This window comes from Onychostoma macrolepis, chromosome 12 (genome assembly GCF_012432095.1).
Source record: "Onychostoma macrolepis isolate SWU-2019 chromosome 12, ASM1243209v1, whole genome shotgun sequence".
In the NCBI taxonomy this organism is placed as follows: domain Eukaryota; kingdom Metazoa; phylum Chordata; class Actinopteri; order Cypriniformes; family Cyprinidae; genus Onychostoma; species Onychostoma macrolepis.
Window position 1 is genome coordinate 8,845,726 of NC_081166.1, and position 24,221 is coordinate 8,869,946.

The following is a 24,221-nucleotide window of genomic DNA, read 5'->3' on the forward strand; positions in this document are numbered from 1 at the left end:
GTACATATTTTAGTTAATTTAAGTTTTTTCTGTAAACATTTGTGTTGTTTTGTCACTTTAATAAGATGCTGTTCAACAAAAACCCATACCATTTCTACTTCATTTCCATTGTACTTTTTTACTGTTTACATTATTTTTGGTTGAAAATGTCAGCGTTAATGTTCACTTCATCAACAAAGTCAATGATATTACGTTGATTTCAGAAACCTTCAAGTTACCTCAGCCATGTGTAAAATTTCCATATTTCACATCCACTGCCGGAAGCTTGTTTCCGCCACAGGATTTTAAATTTTTTAAAGAAAGGTAATTGCAACATCTCACAATTTATATCTCACAATTCACAACTTCAAATTCCTGAAACGTCTGCATTGTAAGAAATATGAGAATGAAAGTCAATTTTGACACAATGACCTTTTTGTTCCATGGCAGAAACAAAATGAGTACTGAAAATGAGCATATGACTTTACAGTACGCCTGGGATGGATTTGAGCATCATTGTGTTTGAGTGAGTAATCACTTATTTAAAGGGACTTCTGTAGTATTAGTTCAACATCAGTTTAAGTGCTGCCTTGCAGAAGTTCAAAACGATGTTGGTTTTGTAATAAAAACTGTGGTACTCTTTTCCTCAGAATGTTTTAATTTTGGTGCCAGTGTGCATGGAGTAAGAGCGTTTGCTTATAAGGTTTATTAACACATTGAGACCAGATTACTTTTTTGTTTTTTCTTTTGTGACTTACATTTAGCTAGATTCAGATGTCACGAATGACAGTGTTTGGAAGAGAAGAGACTTTTGAATGGTACCGTTTCTTGCTCTTTGAGATGAGATGAGGCCTTAAAGCCACGTCGTCTAACGCACAAGAACTAAAAAAAACTGCCAAAAAAGTACTATATAAAGACTTTTTTTTTTTTTGGTCAATGTTTAAGTGGTTTTTAAGAATAAAAAAGGCTCATGAATAAACAGTCATGGTTGAGTGAGTTATTTGATGTGAAACACAGATGCCTGACCTTTATTTTTGGTCACATCCACTGTAAAACTTTTTTTCCTGGTTATTTTCAGTAAATGTCGATATACGGAGAAACTTTCAAGTTCATTAAGAAACCACAAATTAAAAGCACTGGTAAGTGGGGGGGGGGGTTTGTTTTCTCTAGAAGAAAAAAGTTATTGTATTTGTAAAGCTCAATCATTTCAGATTTATTTTAAGCACAAGATTACATAGCAATAGTGAAATAAACGTAACAGATCAAAACCTTTTTTCACCCCATTACTTTTGCACAAAGTATATTTTTACAATAAAAAATAAAATTTTAAATATGTACAGCATTGATAAATTAGTATTTAAGAGTTTTCTCTCAACTATCAGTGCATATAAAGCCAAAAAAAAGTATGTCTTGGGGGGTGTTAATTTAACCTTTTAAGGTGGTAAAATACAAATCATAGTAAAAAATAAACTCTTAAATCAGTAGTTTAATTTTTGACTTTTTTCCATAAATATTAACCAAACTTACTGAAATGTTTTTGGATTTCACAGTCTTTCAAGGCCACCTCTGAGATCAGTGAATAAATGTCCTGATATTTAAAATAAAACACTGTTTAAGCTAAATAAACAGCATCAAAATAAAAAAAATATTATTCGTTTCATGAATTCACCCAAGCACTCAACTTCAGTTTTTAGGACAGTATAATATGGAAAGACAAACTTTGGCAAAATGTGAAAAATGTCTAGCCAAAAACAACAACAAAAAACATAAATATGACAGCAGATCAGAAACGAATAGAAAAACAAAGCTAGATAATCTCAAACAAAACAAGGCCATAACTCCCAGATATTTACAGTACATAGCAGTGTAAAAATAGGTGCACAATTAGCATTATGTATCAAAGCACAGAGAGGAATGGTCACGTCTGCAGCAAGCTTACAAAAGCTCAATGAGATCCACATTCAGTCAGACCTGCTGATTTGAGATGATGATGTACGCGAGTACTCAAATGTCCGTTCATGAGAATTAAATGTCAGACAACTTCTCAGAAAACCAACTGCACGATAACCTTCAAAACTCCAGGTCATTCCTGAGATTAAAATCGCTCCGATCCAGCGTTATGGCTTCCGTTTATCAATCGCCTCTTTTCCAGGTCCATGTACAAACGTCCTTTTTGCAGGTCTCCATGCAGCCCTACTGTCTCTTCAGAGATGAGGCTTTCTTCTTCCTGGCAGCAAGCATCTCGTAGAAAGGATCTCTGCTTATGGCAGCCCTGGAGAGAATGATAAAGGGAGAAAAGAATATTTTTTGCTTTCTTTTGGCATCTGATAGAGCATATGGTGAATATAGTGAGAATATTCAGCATATAGTGAAATTTCCACTATTATATCAATGTGGGAAAATCTTTTTTTTTTTTTGATTTATTAAAAAAGAAGAAGAAAAAAAAAAAAAAAAAGTACAAATAATTTCATCCTAGCAAATGTAAAAGGTTGCTAGGATGAAAATGTAGCAGTGCAAAAAATAAACAAAAAGTAATATTTAATTTTTGAATAATTAAAAAACAACTCAGAGTCTTGACTTTTGCCATTACATTAAACATGAATAATGAGAATTACTACCAAAATTCCAGTGTTATTTTAATATATTTATACACTGTTGAAATATTTATTCATATTTTGAATGAGCTTTTAATTTTCTGTTTTATTTCATTATTTTTCATTTTGGTTTTATTATATACTTATTATATATATTTCAAATAACGGACAATTTTTGTGTTTTAATTTCAGTTTTAAGTTTAGGTTTAGTCAGTGTATTTTCTGAATTTTATGTTTGATATTAACAATAATCAATATTAATAATCAATAGATTTAACTGCAGAATTTAAGAAAAGGATGGCAATGTATTTTAAATCATGAAAAATAAATAAATAAATAAATAAAAATACTACAACAATATATTACAAACATGCCACTACAGATTTTTAGTGAGCAAAAAAGTTCAGTTCAGAAACTGAATTTTGGGGCACTTTAAATTCGGGGAATTTTAGCTGTGATTCTGGGTTTAAGTCCAATCTGTGTCAAAACACTTCTCATGCATATTAAAACTTGAGAGGAAGACTTACTTGATGCTTTTCATCCACTCCTCTTTCTCCTCTGTTGTTGGTGCTGAGATGCGGTAGAACGTGTGGTTTCCTTCCACAACCCGTCCATCTGCTTCAGTCTTACAGGCTTTGATGACCTGATCCTTGTTGTCTGGGATGAAGAGTTCAAAGCAGTTCTGTGTAAAGAGAGCTACTTTAGAAGAAGCTTTTATCCAGAGGAACCTTCACATTAAATAAGGATATTTCACTGGAGCAAACTGAGGTTACCAGAACAATGACGGCAGTGTATAAGGGAGATTTTAGCAAACCTGTAACCTCTGTGCTAATTACCACCAATCAAAGCTAAAATTAAAACGTGTGTTTTCAAACAAACATTTTCAAAATCATCTAGTACATTGTCTGAACAACTACTTGACTTAGCAAGGTTTTGCTAGGATGAAGAATAAGAAAAATATTATTAAATATTATTTAAATAGAATAAAACAAAAAAATCTAGAAAATAAAAATTTAAAGCACAATGCCAATCAAACCACTGTTGCTAAAAATAATAAATAACGTATAACAAGCAATAATTAACTAATAATAAAACCAAAAATATAATGATATAAATATACAAATGTAATATTATATATATATATATATATATAAATAAAAAAAAGCATGCTAATCAAAGCAGTCGCAAAAAAAATTTAAAACAATAATAAAACTTGAAAGTGATCATTAAAACTGAACTACAAGGATAAAACAAGTAATAAAATGAAATAGAAAATATTAAAATATTTAAAAAATAATAAAGGCATAACACCAATCAAACACTGTTGCTAAAAATCTATTAAAAAAAAATACAATTATTAATTAATCACAAAACTTAAAAAGGGAGGATAAAACAAAAAATACACAAATATAAATAAAACAAAATAAAATATAAAAATAATACAAAGAAAAACAGCATGCGAATCAAACTACTGTTGCTAAAAAAATAAATATAATAATAATAATAATAAAAAAGTGAGGATAAAACCAAACCAGCTAATTAAATACATTAATTTAATACTGGTCAGCCTCACTTAAAAAAATTAAATAAAAATAAAAAAGCACTCAACCATAATGACTCCCTTGCCACAAAGTAGCTTAAATGTGAGAGTAAAAAGATGGAAAAGTGAGAGGAAGCTTACTGGCTTCTTGGAGTCATCCACTTCCCTAATACTGAGATTTTCCAGAGGAATGATCCCTCTCGGCTCTTTATCCTGGAAACAGATGCAGAAGAGGAAACACATGTGACCGCAGTAAAACACAACGGATGGCTTATATTTATACTGGATTATTCAATCATTGAACTGCAATAAAGCAGATTCACGTACAGTGGTGTATTCAAAATAATACAGACAGTTGTCAGTCAATATGAACCATCTCCTCTTCCACGTCTTGACCCGTCCACCTGTGGATCCGACAGAGGTGAGTATATTAAGGATGTCTGTATGAGTATTTGGTAGAGAATAACTGCGGTGAGTAGCGGAGACATGAGGCACAGCAGCAGACAGACAGACACATGTATGGAACTCACATTAGCAGATGGCTCAAAGCCTCATGAACAAAACCCAGTTACCCCAAAAACACTGAACCAGGCACAAGTTTAAGGTGTTAGTGACCAAATTAGTAAGAGAATGTGTTATTAAATGAGCCTGATATACAGAATGCATCTCAGAATGCAGGAATGAATGCAAAGCTCTCTCCTCAGTGAATTATCTAAATGAGACCAGAGATCAACGCTATAATCATTAAAGAGATAGAACACCCCAAAACACTGTAAATTATGATTAAATAAATAATAATACTATATAATAATTAAATACTTTTTAAAACTTTTTTTGTTCTTTTAGAACAGTTTGCATGAAATTCTAAAACTGGTCGGGAAAACAGGAGAATATAAATTAAGTGAAACTGATGTTTTATTACTTATAATGTTTTATATAAAATAATATTTCTAGCAGCTAAAGCACAGGATGCAAATCAAATCGCTGTTGCTAATAATATGTGAAAAAATATAATAAATAAACAAATGTTTATAATACAATGACTAAAAATAAGAAATAAAATAAAGACAATAGACACATCCTTAATATAAATATCTAAAAATATAAAAATTCAGAAAGGTAACAAAGTACAGACACTATAGTAAAAAATAATAAATAAATAATAAAAACAACTTAAAAATGAGGACACAACTATTATATCAGCTGTGCTTGGTCTAAATCATCTATAATTCCTGTGCTATCCCTGTCGCAAACAAACACACATTTTCACACACAAATGTGCACAGAGTCACACGTCTATTTCTTATGTGTATGCAGCATGTAGCATTCGCACAACTGCATGTAAAGGCTGCAGAGCACGCAGTGCTTCAGCTGACCACATGGGTGCAGTAGAGACCAACAGTAATGTTTAACAGACAAGATCTCCAAGAAAGATGGGGAAAGCTGGCTGAGAGTCTGGCAAACATCACAAGCCCATCGTGAGCACAGCACAACAGCGCAGCAACATCACACCAGTTAAAACTCAAATGAGGCAAACAGACTCAGACACTTTCATTTTGATCAAATGAAATATCTGTTAAATTATACTGAAAAAAAGACAAATGGAGTAAATGAAAGCGCAAAGCACCTGGAAGCATAGCTTAATGAGCTAGCTAAAGGAAAACCAGTGTACATACCTCCTGAAGAAAGACAACATCAAACCAAAAACAAATGTGGAAGAAAGAAAACAATGAAATTAACCACGAAAATATGCAAAATATTGTAACAAAAGACTTGTAACAAAAAACTTGTGTGTGTCAGCCTGGTGTAAGATATGAGCAGCATGCGGATAAATAAGGAGGTTGTATCAGCTATTTTAGATTAGCTTTGGACTATAAAGCATTTGGTCTCATGCTTCTTGGCTATTACTTTATACAATGGAAGACTTTCAATTCACAGCTCTGATTAAATAAGATAATATATCTACTTTTGACATTAATGAGACACTTTATATTTAAGGCCTGTTAATGAACACGTGTCATCCAGACCCATTTCTTTATCTTCCGAACAGAGAAACACTCACTCACCCAGTTTGAGCAGCCAGCCCTCGCGGTCAGGGTTAAAGAACGTGTGCGTGAGGTCGTTGCCGTCGTCTTCAGGTATCTTGAAGGGCTCATTCTTAATGCTCTCATAAAGGTTCTGCAGGAGTGTTTTAATTGAGTTGTACTTCAAAATTAAAAATTGTATTCAGAGCTTAAAATTGTGTGGAAAATGAAAAATGTTATCGCTACTAGCGCAACTTAAAAAAAAAAAAGGAATAAAAAAATATTGCGGAAAAAAAAGGCTTAAATTTGTCCATGGTTGGCCAAAATTTTTTTTTTATTTTTAATTAAATTAAATTAAAATATATAGTAATTAAGAACACATACATATATAATCAAACCACTGCAGCTAAAACATAAAAAATAATAATAAAACCTAAAAGTGATGATAAAAAAATAAAAATGCATAAAACTAATTTATATAATATACTAACAACAATATACACTGTAAACACAATAAATTATTATAAATTACAAAAATAAAAAACTGTGGGACACTGACCCTCAGCAGGTCTTCTGGCAGATCTCCTCCATCATTGATGCCTCTGTTCATGCCTATGAATCGCTCTGCAGATGGCTTGTCCTTCACATTAGGGTTGTGCAGACTTGTGTTCAACATGATGATTGCGAATGAAAGCACATAACATGTATCTGTAAAGAGATATTTTAGCATTTACAGGAGATTACATGTAGAAACTGGCCCAAATGTAATGAATTAATTAACGTCCAAACGCATGAGTTTAAACACTAAGGAGTCATGCTCATTTTCTTGTACGGCTGTCATGCTGAGAAAAAATCATCATCCAAATAGTGCTTAAACCAATGATACTTGCATTTCTAATCCTCTTTGTATTTATAATTTTATGAATACATTCATAACCCTCAACACCTCTCAAATTTATATTCATTACATGAAATGATTGAAGAATCTATTGTTGCTAGAGCGTCTTGGCAATGAAGGAGAATATTTACATCCAATTTTGAATTTTCTCTTGATAAAATGCAGCAAAGTGCTCATGACAGGCCATGTGTAGCCACTTTGCAGAGCAACATGTGGGCGGCATGGAAGTGCTCTACATCAGCGGCACTCTTTACATGCATATTAGCATGGCTAAGAGCACGGAAAATTTATGAAGAGAGCCCAAGACATGTATGAGTAGGTGTGGGTGTAGGAAATTGCAGAGGGACCGGGTCTCTGGGGTAAACAACAGCTTTGAATTGAGATAATCAGTGTCATTTAATGCACTTTGTTATAAAAAAATAAAATAAAATAAAATAAAATAAAATAAAATAAAATAAAATAAAATAAAATAAAATAAAATAAAATAAAATAAAATAAAATAAAATAAAATAAAATAAAATAAAATAATCCATACTAATTTTTACTATTTAAAAGCAATGGAGTGCATTCAACATATTTGTTTCTGCTTAAAAATCATGAAATTTCACTATTATTGACTACTGAATTTTTGATATCGTTATAACCCATTGCAAAATCAGATTATTATACATATGCATACACACCTGTGGACTGAAAGACACCGGGATTGCATTGACAGTAACGCTGGGCAAAAGCCTCCATCATTCGATCAATCTTCTGAGCTTCACCCGGTAACCGGAAACTCCATAAAAACTGTCTGCATGGAGCATGGGGAGAAATTAACTGTATTAATGAGTTCATAATGACATATTGAGACTATCAAATCAATTTGCTGAATTTGTCAAAGGAGATCATAATCTATACATCTGTATTTTGTCACCTGAGTGCCTGAACCAGGTTGAGGTCTGTAAATTCATGAAGCTCCACAAAGGCATGAAGAACCTGAATATTGAACTCATCCCTGGAAATGAGAGAAATTTGAACAGGAGATCCAATCTTAGATCAACAGCAATGATATTACAGTGACATCTGGTGAAAAATGGTACAACTAAATTAGTTTTTCTTTCAGGGAATACCAGTGCTTTCAAAGCAGCAAAAGAATAGTGTTTTTTGTAAGTTTTGTGATAAATTTGAACTAAATTAAAATCACAGAATTTTGTAAAGAAAAGACAGATAGAATTCCACTCAAAACCTTGTCTACAGTTGTAAAACTTGTAGCGTTCACACCGTGAATGGAATTACGGCTGTGATCCTTCTCTCAGACGTCTCCAATGAGCATTAAATCTCACGGGGGGATTACGTCTGGGATTACCATCCGTGTGTAACTAACTCTTTCTTCAGGGAGGAAATGGGGCATGTCGATAATATCAATGAGCTGCGAATGCATTAACCCACTTCGGGGGTCTATCCATTAAGCTCTACACTCCTCCATCCAGCTTGGCATTGCCGTAACCTCACTTCAGCAATGATCCTAGGATTCACTATTGATTTTCCTCAGGTGACACAGAAAATAATGCTTTTGCATTTGTGCGGGTGTTCATTTAGAGAAAGAGCATTATTGACTGATTAAAGATTATTGGAATGAGAGCTAAAGTAACTTACAAGACAGATGATTAGTTATGTATTAATAAAAAACGGAATATTTTTTGTGACAGTTAATGAAAAATATAAATCAATTTTACCTCAAATTAAAGAGGAAAAAAATGAAAATTCAGTCATATTATTCATAAAATAAGGATAAGTAAATAATTGCAGAATGTTCATTTTCAGGTGTACTATCCCTTTAATTTTAGTGCAATCGTGCATGTCTTTAATTACACTGAGCGAGGAAAATAAATCCTCCACACATACTATATACCTTTCCTTCCTGCTCTGACAGGTCCCTGATGACCTGGCACTGACACTGAATTTCAGTCCATCAATAAATGTGTAAGCTGACCCCTAATGCAAAACACAGCACTTTCATACGGGCATAGGCCATCTCGATGCAGTAGATAATGGCTTTTGACAGACTGTAGTACTGGACCAGCTTATGATCGGTGAGGTCATCCTCCCCTGAGCCCCGATTCTAGATATAGCAAATTCAGATCTTTAAAAAAGCCTAACTCTGTTTAACTTCCATTAACCTAGTTTGGCTTGATGGTAAATTATGTTTGAAAGAACATGACTGTGTTTTAAGGCCATGAAGGTTACAAGTAGCCTTGAAGAGCTTGGACTAAATGTCTGGTCCAAAATGCAGCTCATTCTTTCGGTGACCCAGTAGTGCACAACACAACAAAATCGCCACAACACCAACGCAAAGGACTCATTTCGTTGTGTTGCAGCTTGTTTCTGTTGTGTTGCAGCTTGTTTCTGTTGTGTTGTGGCTTGTTTTTGTTGTGTTGTGCTAATTTTGTTGTGTTGTGGCTTGTTTCCGTTGTGTTGTGCTAATTTCGTTGTGTTGTGGCTTGTTTCGTTGTGTTGTGGCTTGTTTCCGTTGTGTTGTGGCTTGTTTCTGTTGTGTTGTGGCTTGTTTCCGTTGTGTTGTGGCTTGTTTCCGTTGTGCTGTGGCTTGTTTCCGTTGTGCTGTGGCTTGTTTCCGTTGTGCTAATTTCGTTGTGTTGTGGCTTGTTTCCGTTGTGTTGTGGTTTGTTTCCGTTGTGTTGTGCTAATTTCGTTGTGTTGTGGCTTGTTTCTGTTGTGTTGTGGCTTGTTTCCGTTGTGTTGTGGCTTGTTTCCGTTGTGTTGTGGCTTGTTTCCGTTGTGTTGTGGCTTGTTTCCGCTGTGCTAATTTCGTTGTGTTGTGGCTTGTTTCCGTTGTGTTGTGGTTTGTTTCCGTTGTGTTGTGCTAATTTCGTTGTGTTGTGGCTTGTTTCCGTTGTGTTGTGGTTTGTTTCCGTTGTGTTGTGCTAATTTCGTTGTGTTGTGGCTTGTTTCTGTTGTGTTGTGGCTTGTTTCCGTTGTGTTGTGGCTTGTTTCTGTTGTGTTGTGGCTTGTTTCGTTGTGTTGTGGCTTGTCTCCGTTGTGTTGCGGCTCGTTTCCGTTGTGTTGTGCTAATTTCATTGTGTTGTGGCTCGTTTCCGTTGTGGCTTGTTTCCGTTGTGTTGTGCTAATTTCGTTGTGTTGTGGCTTGTTTCCGTTGTGCTAATTTCGTTGTGTTGTGGCTTGTTTCCGTTGTGCTAATTTCGTTGTGTTGTGGCTTGTTTCCGTTGTGCTCATTTCGTTGTGTTGTGGCTTGTTTCCGTTGTGCTCATTTCGTTGTGTTGCGGCTCGTTTCCGTTGTGTTGTGGCTCGTTTCCGTTGTGGCTTGTTTCCGTTGTGTTGTGCTAATTTCGTTGTGTTATGGCTTGTTTCCATTGTGTTGTGCTAATTTTGTTGTGTTGCAGCTTATTTACATTTTGTTGTGCTAATTTTGTTGTGTTGTGCTAATTTCGTTGTGTTGTGGCTTGTTTCCGTTGTGTTGTGCTAATTTACATTTTGTTGTGCTAATTTCGTTGTGTTGTGGCTTGCTTCTATTGTGTTGTAGAGATTTCGTTGTGTTGTGCACTACTGGGCCACCATACATTCTGGTAAAGAAACTCCCAGAAACCATCTGACCAATATATAAAGCAATGAAAGAATTTGTAGCCTAAAAGTAAGAAAAATTGTTTAAAATCAGTTTTTTTCAACTCAGAAATTAAATATACTAAAAGATCTTACCGATCACAAACTTTTAAATAGTAATGTTTCTGAAAGAAGTCTCTTTTGCTCTCCAAAACTGCATTTATTTGATCAATAATACAGTAAAATAGTTATATAATGTGAAATATTATTATGATTTCAAATAACCGATTTCTATTTTAATATATTTTAAACTGTAATTTTTTTTGTGATGCACAGCTGTATTTTCAGCAGCCATTGCTCCAGTCTTCAATGTCACACAATCCTTCAGAAATCATTCTAACATGCTGATCTGGTCTCAAGAAACCTTTCGCATTACTACCTTTCTGTTCCGTTTAATATTTTTTGTCCATGTTTTGAATCTTTTCATGACTACCTCAGGAGCTCTGTCTTTCTTAACCATCAGCAGAAAGACTCATTCTTACCTTTCACCCAGATAATCTCCGATGGCTGTCTTGTTGAGGCCCTCACCCTTGTAGAGGAATTGAGCAATATCTTCACAAGTGTTCTTCAGCAATTCATTCTCTATGAGGAACTGAATACCCTGAGAAAAACACATCATTCAGCATAAAGAACTTCCAAAGCAACCCTACATGCATTCATTATAATTTCACAGTTTCCTGTTGGCAAAGTAAATAAAAAAATCAGCCTCTTATCCTGCTCTCTCAACTTTAACCTATGAGTTTGGATTCAGGTAAATCTATGGAAATGAACTGAAAATTGTGTGGTTGCACGATGCTTAGCGTGTGCTTATGATAATATGTGCACCCACACAAGTTCAAAGGTTTAAAAATGCAAAATGGCAATGCATTTTATGTAATGGGGGACCATTTTCTTTACAAATGCATATCAGGGAATCTCTATGATGGAGAAAACTTCAAATACAAAAAATAGATGCTTCTTAAATTACATTCCAGTGCTAGTTTACCTTTTTGGGATCCATGTTAAATTTCTTGCGTCCCATAGCCATCTGTTTACTCCGCTGCATGTTTATTCTGTAAACACAGAGAGATGAGGGCTTTATTAATGCTGGGTAGATTTTTGACAGCTGCAATCTAAAGCTAAAACTCAGGGAATTGAGTTGAACAATACCTACGCCTGTCAGGGCCTCATAATGACATCCTTAATAACCACTCAGCCAAATGCACTTTTGGATGGTGGTGTGACATGTCATGTTAGAAAGCCACAGCCTGTAAAAGGGGCCACACACTACCTTCCATTGTGGCCACATGACATCACTCAAGGTGGAGGAGGAACAAAGAACGACAAAAGAATTTCATAAAAGGAAGGTTAACAACATGGAACACTTTCTGAAAATGGATTTCTTCCATCCAAATGGCCCTCATGTGAATCAAAGTGGGCATTCCTGTGAAGTGTTCGGTGGCCCCAGTGGGATCATGCATCATGTATAATGAATGGGCCTGATTCAGTTTGATGTATATTCTTTGATGTGATTCGGTTTGGTCTGGGAATATGGGTCACTGCAGTCAGGCAGTATCAGGGGCCATTCAAACAGAAGATGCTTTTGCATTGAAAAACGCAAGACGTGGGCAGTGGAATGAAGAAATACGCATCTCGAGAAGCATTTTTTTTTTTTTTTTAAAGTAGCACTTTTAACTTTGTAAACATATGCTAGACAAATGTTTTTGACCATTGTCAAAGAAAAACAATGGAAAAGCAGTGCAGTGGATTACAAAAACGTGTTCTGCGCGAACGGCCCCTCAGACTGCATTAAAACAAAGTGTTAAACATCCTGTTTGAAATGCTTCCTTTATAATTATGCTTCCTTTGAAATTATTCCTTTATAAAATGTAATATAAATAGACCAAACTGTGGTGATACATACTGTATGATGTTAATACACATTCTTGCAAAGTCCTAAACACATCTCAGTCAATTTACACAAATTACACCCTCTCTTACCAAAACAGCCGTACATAATTCACCAGCATCCCCTCCCGCAGGGGGCACTGTCATTAAATATTCAAACAGGGGACGGGAAAGACTGAGTGTGTGTGTGTGTGTGTGTGTGTGTGTGTGTGTAACTCCTCTGTGGTTGCTTATGAGTAAATGGAGAATGTGCATTTGTGTGTTTGAATATGGCAGAATCAGATAGCAAACACCAGTTGAGGCGGACAAATTGGATTGGACTGTGGTAAAGAATGAAAAATACTTTCTTACCTTTCTTGAGTGGAGCCAAGACTTTCGATCTCATTCGTCACCTTTGCTATCTCATCCTTGAGCCGCTATTTAAAAAAACAAAAGAGACAGAAAAGAACAAGGCAGAGTTAATTGAAAGGAGAACTGAAGGTGGAACTGCCCTCTGACATCCCTTTCAAAGTCAGCCTGCCACAGAAAGTGATGGAGAGCTGTGAATCTAATAAAATGAACACACAGAGGATCATAAATATCTAATATGATTATCAAGAGTATGAAACATTCAATCATGGTGCAGTGTGGCACCTGCATTAGATATCAAGATGAAGAAGCATTTGTAAGGGGGAAGGGAAAGGGGGACAGAGGTGAAAAATGAGAAGGAGAAATAGAGAGATCAAGAGGGTATATGAGAAAAAGCATGTTGAGTGTATGTGTGTGTGTGTGTGTGTGTGTGTGTGTGTGTGCGCGCATGCATGAAAAAGAAAAGAAATTCCTTATGATTCCAGAAAAGCTGAGAAATGCCTTCATCTTAACAATGATGGGTTACTCGCACAGAAGCTAACTATTATATATATATATATATATATATATATATATATATATATATATATATATATATATATAAATATATAACGTGTGTGTGTGTGTGTGTGTGTTGGTGTATATAAAGTGAATTCTTCTGTATGATCCACATGCGAGTGTGTACTGTATGCGTGTAGTCTGTGTGTGTGCCATAATAACACTCTCTGCAATACATCTTCCTGAAGCAGCCCAGGCACAGATCAATAAGACTCATATTACCAATCCACCAAGGATACACGCTCGCATACACACACACACACACACACACCTTTGCCCTTTTGATGCATTCTGCATTAACACCACATCCCTCTCGAGCTATAGCGCCTGGAAAGGTCAAGTAAGTAGCCTTTTAACATCTGACCTTCCTCCGCTATACATTTTCGGGGTGTGTGAATGACTCTGAAACCTCACGACAGGAGTACAGCTGGAATAACTGACCCAGACAAGTGCTTTTGGTGCTCTATGAAGAAACGTGTTAAATAAATCAATGAGTTATAGAGAGGACAATCCTAGAGGTCTGAAGAGACCAAGAATCTGGGGATGAAGAAACCACGCTATTAATATGGTACACTTTTAAATGTGTCCTGTTTTAGTCTAAAATCGTCTCTAGAAGGCATGGAAACTCACTACAAATAGTCCAGTGAATCAGACTGAAAGTTTTTCTGAACTCCTCGGAGCTGCGGGCACAAAGATGGAATAAAGTGGTCATGATAATGATGTTCTATCTGGCTGTTGCTAGGCAACAGCTGCCATATAAAGGTAACATGTAAACAAACTCTACAAGTTGCCAGCCCACACTTTTCCATTCGTTTTATCCTTATGCAGTGCATTTAATGTCTTTTTTTTATCTCTTGGCAACAGGCAGAATGTTCCAGCTGGACCAGAAAGGAACCAGGACTGTCCAGCAGGGCTCTATGGAGACAGAGAGGTTGAGCTTGGCAGTTCAGTCACTTTAATCAGGCATTTCATCTCCATTAGACAAATATTACATGAGCAATTTACTAATCGTCCTGTTGGTATCAAAGAGGACACCTGGAACCATTTGGTTAATCATTAAATTTTATTTAGTACATGACATTTATACCCACCATCACTTCCCATTTTTTAGACAAAGTTATACACACTCATTCATTCGCAAAATATTTTGGTCAATGTGCTTATGCTTCTATTAAGGGTATAGCACTCTTAGCTCTAAAAAAAATGTCAGTAGGTCAGTACACAAATTAAAATGCGATACAGATTAATGTCTGTGAATATTAAGAAGAAAATACAATTTAAATATGAATCCTGCATGTTTTGTGTGTCTCTGTGCAAATGAGTGGCGCAGACAAGCGATATGTGAGTACATAATCTCTAGAACTGCTCTGAGTCACTTCATGAGCATTTTACAGTTTCTTATACAAACAGAAGCCTAAAGGTCTTCACAGCATCCCGTCAAAATAAAAGTTTGGTTTAACTTGAAGAAACTGAGACAGAAATATTACTTCATATAATAATAGTACTACTACTACTAACAAAATTATTAAAACATTATTTTAGTATTTCAATAATATTTACCAGAAAAAAAAATAAATAAATTTACCCCCAGAATTTATTTCGCAGAAAAATATAAATACACGTAGTTCCAAAAAAAAAACTAATTTGTTCTGGAAAAAAATTAAAAATAAAATAATAATTCATTTTTTAAAATAATATCAATTACTTAAAGATGCTTCTGATTATTAATATTTAATTAATCTATTAAAATGGAAAACAGAAAATTAATGGAAAACAGAATTTGGTAAAAAATAAATAAATAAACCTGAATATGAGGGGGGGGGAAAACATTTCATAAAACATTTCACAGGGCCTAAAACTTTGTATTTTTGTTAAAAGCTTAGTAAATTGCCGTTTAATATTGTACTTTTCATTATTTAAATTAATTAGACATTTTTTGATTAATACAATTTAATTTAACCATTAAAACTAGTCTAGAAAAAAAAAAAAACAGAATTCAGAAAAAAATCAAATGGAAAAGATGGAATTTGTGAAAAAAGAAAATGGATTTCATAGGGCCCTATATTAGGAAAAAATCAAAAAATAAAACAAATCTTCAAGTAAATGCAAATGTCATGAACAGAAAAGCACAAAATATTTCTAACCACTACTTTTATCCTTATTCCTCAACAATCTACATTTCTCCAAACTTCAAAATTTCTTCAAATGTCAGACCACCTAAAAATCCAGAGAAGTGCTATCACACACACGATCAGCATCGATCAGCTTGGGTTAACCCTAATTGGACTGACAGAGGCAACAGTATCATCGATAATCACGCAAGGCCTTCAGGGGCTGCGTCACGTAGCGCCGGACACGAAAGACAGAGCCAGATTGGATCTGCTGAATGTCTGAACACTGCCGGTTCAGTGAGCACGAACAAAAACCATTTCGTTCAGACAGCCGAGCATCGATTTTTAAAGTCACTGGTTATTGTAGTGAAAATCAGAAGCACTCTGGGAAATGACAGATGTTTACTTATACATGAGAGCTAAAGTTCTGTCTAGTCTCTTTCGCTTGAGAGGACTAATAATACAGCAGAGCTGACCTGATTCAGATCAGACCATGACTTGGGAGAGAAAGTGTGTATACTGATCAAGAAAGCAAGGGCATTTGGAGAAATGTGTGTACATTAGTGTTTGTTTTTATATCAAAAACTAAAATTTCACTTGTATTCATTCACCATTGAAAGCTTGGTATGTAACCTATTGTGAATGCTGTACTGCCCCACTGCCCAAAGGCAGTCTTGTGTCTTCAGGTCAGAGGGAGGGTCTGGTGGTGAGCAGCATCACACAGCTCCTCATTACGAGTGTAAGAGGGGGTAGTCTACTACATTGAGCTGATTGGATCAGTTTTCTCTGATCATGACCCATCACAACCTTCACTCATGTGAAGGAGAGACTGGGGTCTTATAATGCTCCAGTTAATCCAGCTTCTACTATTTGTCGGCAAGACAGAAATTCTTCTACTGTCTGTCGCCACATATATAAAGAGTAAGGCAAAAGAAATCCTCTGCTACAGGCTTATCATGACACTCAGCCAGACAGACATTTTTCAACAATGAAATAAAAAATTCATAAAGCTGAGCTTTTACTGACTCTGTTATGGCACCTCAAATGCTTCGCACAGATTGCAACGTTATAGACAGAAAGCTTTAAAGAATAATAAAAAACAGAAAGTTTTAAACAGTACTTTTGACACATATTTTGACATGCACTGAAAGTTTAATTTTTTTAGTTTCGTTTTTAAAATAAATTAATACTTTTAAAGATGTAATAAATTGATGAAAAGTGACAGAAATTACAGTTATAATGTTACAAAAGGTTTCTACTTCAAATAAATACCATTCTTTTGAATTTTCTATTCATCAAAGAATCATAAAAATATTTTTGTAAAAACATTAAGCAGCACAAGTGTTTTCAACATTGATAATAAGAAATGCTTCTAAATCAGCATATTGGAATGACTGAAGGATCAGGTGACACTGGAGACTGGAGTAACAGCTGCTCAAATTTCAGTAATAAATTTCTAATAAATTACGAAATATTTTACAATAGAATAGAAAACAGATATTTTAAATTGTAATACATTTATTTTTGATGTGTACTAAGAAAAAACGAAGATCTTACTATTTTGACTGCTATTGTATAACATTTCTAAATAAAAAAAATAAGAAATTTAGAACAAAGTCCTAACTTTAAAATATATATCAAAATCTAAATTAAACAAATTATAACTAACTAACTAAATAAATAAATAAATGTCTAATTTAATAAAAGTAAGGATGACTATTCTAATAGAGAGGGATTCCTCTGCTGATGGCAGTCATGCTGTTCAAGGGCAATCAAGAAATAGATGGAGACTGGAATGAAACTGGCAGATGAATGCCAAAGATATGCCACCAAACTTCATTTGGAGGTTTACATGATTGATTAAGTCATTTAAGAGACGAAGGGGACAGAGTTTGGCAGGAGGGGCATTAATGGTTTACATTCCAGTTGCGTAATAGAATCAGCATAATTGAATTTGCTGGACTTGGCTCACACCATCTGCTCCAAAGTATATACCCTCTCCCCCCTCAAGAGCCAGCTGTTACAGTCTATACCCCAGGGTGGGACATCCCATCAATCCTGTACACTAAAACTGTACAGCCAGGCTCACAAAAGCCCCTCCCACGATCCAATTCCTATTCTATACAGGTCCACCTCACTCCAGCTGCCCTGCCCAGGGCCAAGAGAAAGGGGGTAGAAGGGCATAAGGTTGATTTGGTGATATTAATTAGCGGCATGAGACATCCATCAGTTCAAAGAGCAAACACACTAAAACTAGCAACACTGGCTGTGGATACAAATTATTTTTGGGGCAGAAAAGTGGTAATTTCAGAGAAATGATCTGAAGATATTACCTGTATGTCCTCCAGCAGCTCCTGTTTTCGCCTCCTAATGTTCTCCAGTTCCTGCTTCTCCTCTGGCGTCAGGTCGTCCGGTACTTTGTTTGGAAAAAAACAAAAGCAAACAATGAGTGTTCAGATGTGCAAACACAAATATGCAAACGGTCAAGCAGCGGTCTCTTGACCCAAACATTTTTGTACATTTCTAAGAGGTTGCACAGACAATCAAAATATTTTCAGAGGAACCAGAACTGTTGTAAAATGAAGGGATGTGCAACAGGACGAAGGGAGATTATGCCTGAGACACAAACCAACTTTTTGTTGTTTATATGGGCCTCTGGTCCAGAACATCAGGAAGTTCTCAGAGCAAAGCAGATAGTTGTTCATTTCATTAAATGCTTTTCCTTTAAGCTAAAAGCTGTTTCGAAGAATTTGTAGTGTCCAGTCAGGACAACATCACGCAAACTAGCTTAAATCTTTTCAGTTGTTATTTGCCAAATGGATTAGGAGAAAAACAAAATAGTTATCTGAAAATACTCTCTCACAACAAGTGATACTTTTAAACCAAGAATTAATATTTTTATTTACATTTTTTTTTTACATTATTTCATGCATCATATATATAATATAATATATACACTACAGGTCAAAAGTTTGGACTAATTAATATTTTCTTCATGTTTTTGCTCTCAAAGGTTGTATTTATTTAATTAAAATACATTCGCAATTATATTCCTGTTTTTTTTTTTGTATTTTATTCCTGTGAATAAAGATTAGAATGATTTGAAGGATCATGTGACACTGAAGACAGAAATAATGCTGAAAACTCAACTTTGCTATCACAGGAATATATTACATTTTAAAATATATTCAAATAGAAAAGAGTTCTTTTCAATTGTAATAATTTTACAATATTACTGTTTTACTGTATTTTTAAAATCAAGTAAATAGTGCCTTCTTTCAAAAACTAAATCTAATGAACAGAAACCTGTCAGTTCAAGATAGCAATATACTGATTCTCAATAAATAAACACTAAACATTTTTAAAAATGCAACACTATCATAACATGACCCAGATATCAATATAATATTACAAGGTCCCTGCTGATCCACAACCTTGGCAAACCAGCCAGAGTCTAGAAAAGCATTCCACTCAGCAGTTCTGATGTGCTCTGGAGAGCCCTGATGTTGGAATTTGCAGAACACAAATAATTTATATGAACCTTGCATCCATAAACCCAAAGATTTCGCTGAAGTAATTCAGATTAAGTGCTTTGTTCAAGAGCTCTAAAGTCAGTTCAATACCGGGCTGAGGGCCAACATCCCCACCATTCTGCTTGGTCTGGCTGATGCCAGTCAGAGAAAGACTCTGCTTTTCAATCTTTGTGCGTTACATTAAGATATTAATACAGCATATATGAACTTAGAGTGTTTAAATGGAGTATTTCTCAAAAGTGAAGACTTGCTTTCAAACTTGCGAATAAAAACATTTGAAGAAAATTCTGTATTTAAAAAAATAAATAAAAAAGAAATGCTTGCAACTTTACTGAGAAAAAAAAAAAGGATGTAAAAAATAGTATAGTGACTATAGTTAACTAAATGCTACCATAAAATATATGGTGAGAAATTAAATTAGAAATGTAGATTACATGTTTAATTTAACAGATAGTTATTAATTTTGTTGTAGAAAGCATTTATAATAAGTATTTAACTATGATTACATTTGTTTTTTCATTATTATTTATTACAGAAGATTATGTAAAATCATCATTATTATTATTACTATTACTGTCACAACATGACAGATTTCTATTATCAGTTATGTCTGAAAAATGATTGGCAGTGGAGATTAATGGCTTTATGTCATTTGGAGACAGAGGTCATTTGTCTTGATCCAGCCGTCTCTATAATGAATTGGGGATCTAAAAACAACACGGGGCATTTGAGGACATCAGACCTTTAAAAAAAAAAATAAAAATAAAAAACTGGGAACATTCCTTTGGTATTGAAAAACTCATAAAAAAGTATGACAAGATAAAGGCATTTAAACTCAACCCTGACCTAACCTAGCCACATGATCAGCTGACCTCCCAAAAAAACAAAGACACCTTTCATGTGACCTCATTAAATCCCTTCCTGGTGGCCCGGATGGCAGCCTGACCCTGCAGGGAACCTACAGAGACCCATGTAGCGGCCCATGGACTAATTGATTCCTCATTCCATTGACACCTTCACAAACGGATCACAAACCATCAGGCTCCGACCTGATCATTAGCTGATGAGAACGCCACCATCGTGATAAAGACAAACCCTATGGCCTGCCCACATGATCGTCCTCACCAATCACATGGATAACCATGTTTCTGAGCGACTGCTTGTCGCTGTGGCAACGCACTGCATGTGTTTTCCTGCTGAACTCCAGCTGGGATGTTTGACAGGCAGTCTGTGAGCAGAAATCCCGTCCAAAAAGCAGCCCATCCCCCCTCATTTTGCAGAAATTGGTATTGCAACCTCCAGCGGAAATCCATTAGTCTCGCCTCAGGTAAGGCTGGAGTTTACAAGCAGGACACATGTTCCTGGAGCTGATATCAAATAGGAAGAAAAGGTCACTCAGGTAGGAGTGAGTTCGGGTGGTATATTGGACATCCATCATTTCAGAGAAACTGGGATAAGATGTCATAAATCACAAACACTGTGGAGTTTCAACACAAAGCCAACTGCACTTTAAGATAAATTTGCATTACAAGCATTTTTCCATAAATATACTGGCATCACTTGTTTGGATATGGATTTACATCTATGGAAAAAGCAGCTTAGAGCACAACTGGAGGATATCTTACAGTCTTAAAGAGACAGATGATAAAGTTTACACTGGTGTGAAGAAAAGCATTTTATTGAAATAAAAATCTATTGTAACTTCATCTAAATGCCTTAAGTGTGACTTTTGAACAACTTGATACATCCTTACTGAATAAAAGTATTAAATTCTTATACATATATGACATATATTGTATTACATATATATTATATTATACACCATATTATATTTGGTCCACAGGACCAAAGTCAACTCCCATCTGAACAGGAAAAGGTTAACTGTGATTTTCTAGCTGGAATTCAACATGTTGAATCATATGAGTCGCCAAAAGAATTTAAATGAAGGATTCTTGGTATTTAAGGCATCCAAACCCAGGCAAACTGAACAGACAACACTCAACAGCACCAACCAAAGACAAAATATAATTTCTAAATCTCAGATGCTCAAATTGTGTCACTCAGGGGCCACTTTTAGAAAACGCGAGGTGACTAAAATGACCTAGTTAATGGCACTTAATTTTCATTTGGCATTTAAATGCACAGTAACCAATGACAACAGCTGCTTTAGACCTACTGTACCTCATATTTTCAATCATCTCGTTCATTAAAACGTAAACGTGCTAGCCATCTTCGAGGAACCCTTGACATTTTCCAGAATATAGGTAGTGTTAATATATTTTACACACAAATTCATTCAGAAATGCTTTTAGTATGCAAACCTCTTAACTTTATAGCATATAAAGCAGATGAAGGAAATTCAACAGTCAAACCAGAGTTAAATTTTACATTTTTAACACGTGCTTTTAACACAAACCATTGATGCGAAATAGGTGCACAGTATAGTATTTGGTATTTGGATATTTTGATGCGTTGCATTATAATTATTGAAAAGAAATACGATGAACTTCAAAACCGTTTCTCAATTACTCAGATAACTCTACCAATTATGTATATTAAACATGTTTACACCCTTTCTGCATGCTGTGACAAAACTGGAATGTACCCATTATAATCAACAAATCTGATTACACTGCATTATAATCAACACAGTTGCTTGCAGCATATACAGCATTATTAACAGGAGCTTTTAAGTTAGTCTAATTTTATTTTATTACTGTCAAATAAAGTGTGGCCAGCAGGCCACCGATAAACACTGAAACTCACAGCAGGACGAAGTTTGAGTATCTTCATACATACACATGATACTACAAATGGCACCCATTGGAGGCCCATTATGCATCTGCACACATCCAGGCAGTTATGAACCTAATGCTTCCTCATGTGCTTGCCACTGAAAACACAAAGCGTTTGTGCTAAAGCTGCATTAGCATTTCATTAGCACATTCCTAATGAATCATTAGAATCCAAAGTCCTGGTTTAATATTCATGTGCGCTGAGAGAACAAGCTAAGATGGAGCCAATTAAAGATTCACGGTAATGCTTTTGAAGACCAAGATTGCAAAAAAAAAAAAAAAAACACACATTATGTTACAAAATTGACAGACTTAAAAGAATAGTCCCACGCCTTTAAAAATCAAATATCCAATTTTTTTTGTTTAAATAACCAACAGGCTTTAGTTAGATTCACAGCCTTTAAATTGCTACTTACTAGTCCGTTGCTGTTGGTATTTAGGGGTGGGACATTGTCATGCTAGGGAGTATCTGATTGGACAAAAATCTATAATGCAGGATGAGTCATTAATATGTTTAATCCACTTGCCAAGAACAGAAAGAAATCATTATATATGCAGTTTTATGTCGACTTTTAGGAGAATAAGCATAAATGGCTAGACATAAACTAAATTCTGATTTCATAGGGTCTTTAGCCACAATCTCAAGATTAATAACACACTGTCAAACAGAGTAAAATCATTTGATGAATGTAAATTAAGAGTGAGAATAAAAGCTAGCCAGTCAAACAAACAAACATCACACCAGTTGCCAGTAGCTGGTTTGATACAAACATGTTTATTCATGAACTCAATACTGCAGCTTCTAGCCTGGCTTGAGTTATCCAAATTCATAAGCTGAAGCTGGATGTCCCTGGTTCCATGTTGGGCCGTGGAAACAAGGTTTTTATCCAAGCTGAAATGCCCTCAACCACGTGAAAGGTGCCATTCATTTCCAAGTCAAATGTTGGTCCGAACTTGCAGGCAGGTGCCACTGCCGCAGAGACACATGTCTGCCTTTGACATCGATATGAGCACATAAATCTTCAGGGAGAAGCCGCTCTAAATTGATGTCAAAGAGTCTGCAAGCCACGTGGCTGCAGTTTTATGGGAGGTCACTGGTGGGGTGTCTCTTGTGGGCTTTTATGTTTTGTGTGTGGCCACAGACCTCTGTACAGCATTACAGCTTAATAGAAGGGTACTATGAAATGGTTTCTTCTCCATTTATGGCATTTAAGTCTTGGTTTGTTGTGCCTTATGATGTTGTGTATAGCAACATATGACTAATGGTTAGAGAGAAGGTTGTGAACAGACATAAAAGAGAGAAAATGCACATATATAATTTTTTTTTTTTACAAATATAAACATTAGAAAAAACTTGAAAAACAAATGAAAATTAAAAAGGTTGTGGTTGGCAACTAACTGAAATAAGTACGTTTGTTAGACAAAATGACAAGCACATAGCAAAATTACTAAAACCAAAAAAATACAAAATAAAATCAACTAAAATTAAAGGTCCCATAGTGTCAAAACTGAAATTTCCTGGCTTTTTTCATGATAACTGAGGTCTAGGGGCTATGTAACTACCATATAAGTTTCAAAACAGCTAGTCCACAGTAAAATGCACACAGCCTGCATAAAGTATCTGTGCTTTTTCACGAGCCCTTGTGACGTCTCTAAAAATGTGACTTCCGAACTACTAAGTCACCACCCCGAGCACCGCCCCATCCATTCTCCAGCCACAATTAATGACGGCAACGTATACAAATACAAATGATTATAATTCGTCAGTTTGTTGTTTTACACACATGCACACAGACATCATTTCATACACGACATATTCGTGAGATGGAAGAAATCTTCAGACGCACCCATAACAACAAAAGACAATACTTTATTGAACCTTTTCTGATAAGAAGTGTGAGCTGCAAACGCGAGCATTTTTGACGATTGTTTCTGTCCAGTCCACTTGTTTAATCGCGTTTAACCACAGCTGTCTTCGATTTTTTGTCTGGCAGTGGAAGCAGGTATGCGATCAAATTTCTAATTTGAGGCTGTATTACATTGATTCTGGCACCCAACATCACAACAATATGATATTTTAAGCTCCTTACGTAGCCGAATCTGCGCTGGTTTGAATGGGCCACCTCCAGTTTTCCCTTTGTTTTGCTTCCAGCTTAGCGCGGTGACGTAATTGTGACGTCGGCCCTAACTAGTTACCTGTGGTTGGCCTGGCCGCACGTCACTCAGAAAACAACAGGCCAATCAGAAGATGGGCTCGTGAATATTAATTAGACAGGCCAAAATCGACCTGTTCTTAGCAGAGCTCCTGAAAGAGGAGCTGTAAAAATATATTG

At 35.3% G+C, this 24,221-nt stretch overlaps 2 protein-coding genes across 9 annotated transcripts in view; one reads left to right on the forward strand and one right to left on the reverse strand.

Moving 5' to 3' along the window:
• The window catches only part of LOC131550615 (CDP-diacylglycerol--glycerol-3-phosphate 3-phosphatidyltransferase, mitochondrial), a 20,523-nt gene extending 19,563 nt beyond the window's left edge, over positions 1–960 (forward strand). For both annotated transcript variants that reach the window (XM_058792858.1, XM_058792855.1), the window contains exon 11: positions 1–960. This exon is cut by the window's left edge and continues 282 nt beyond it. The gene's annotated coding sequence lies outside the window, so the exon portion shown is untranslated.
• cyth1b (cytohesin 1b) overlaps positions 1–24,221 on the reverse strand; it is a 65,353-nt gene that overhangs the window by 379 nt on the left and 40,753 nt on the right. For 3 of the 7 annotated variants that reach the window (XM_058792862.1, XM_058792861.1, XM_058792863.1), the window contains exons 2-13: positions 17,894–17,976; positions 12,895–12,959; positions 11,642–11,708; positions 11,139–11,257; positions 7,955–8,035; positions 7,719–7,831; positions 6,697–6,845; positions 6,179–6,291; positions 4,441–4,519; positions 4,255–4,326; positions 3,101–3,255; positions 1–2,251 (exon numbers count right to left, since the gene is read on the reverse strand). The exon at positions 1–2,251 is cut by the window's left edge and continues 379 nt beyond it. In XM_058792862.1, coding sequence (XP_058648845.1) covers positions 2,173–2,251; positions 3,101–3,255; positions 4,255–4,326; positions 4,441–4,519; positions 6,179–6,291; positions 6,697–6,845; positions 7,719–7,831; positions 7,955–8,035; positions 11,139–11,257; positions 11,642–11,708; positions 12,895–12,959; positions 17,894–17,976 — 1,175 coding nt within the window. In that variant the 3' untranslated portion in view covers positions 1–2,172. Of the gene's footprint in view, positions 2,252–3,100; positions 3,256–4,254; positions 4,327–4,440; positions 4,520–6,178; positions 6,292–6,696; positions 6,846–7,718; positions 7,832–7,954; positions 8,036–11,138; positions 11,258–11,641; positions 11,709–11,805; positions 11,952–12,894; positions 12,960–17,893; positions 17,977–24,221 lie in introns of all 7 variants that reach the window. The other 4 variants (XM_058792860.1, XM_058792859.1, XM_058792865.1 and 1 more) reach the window with 3 other exon arrangements.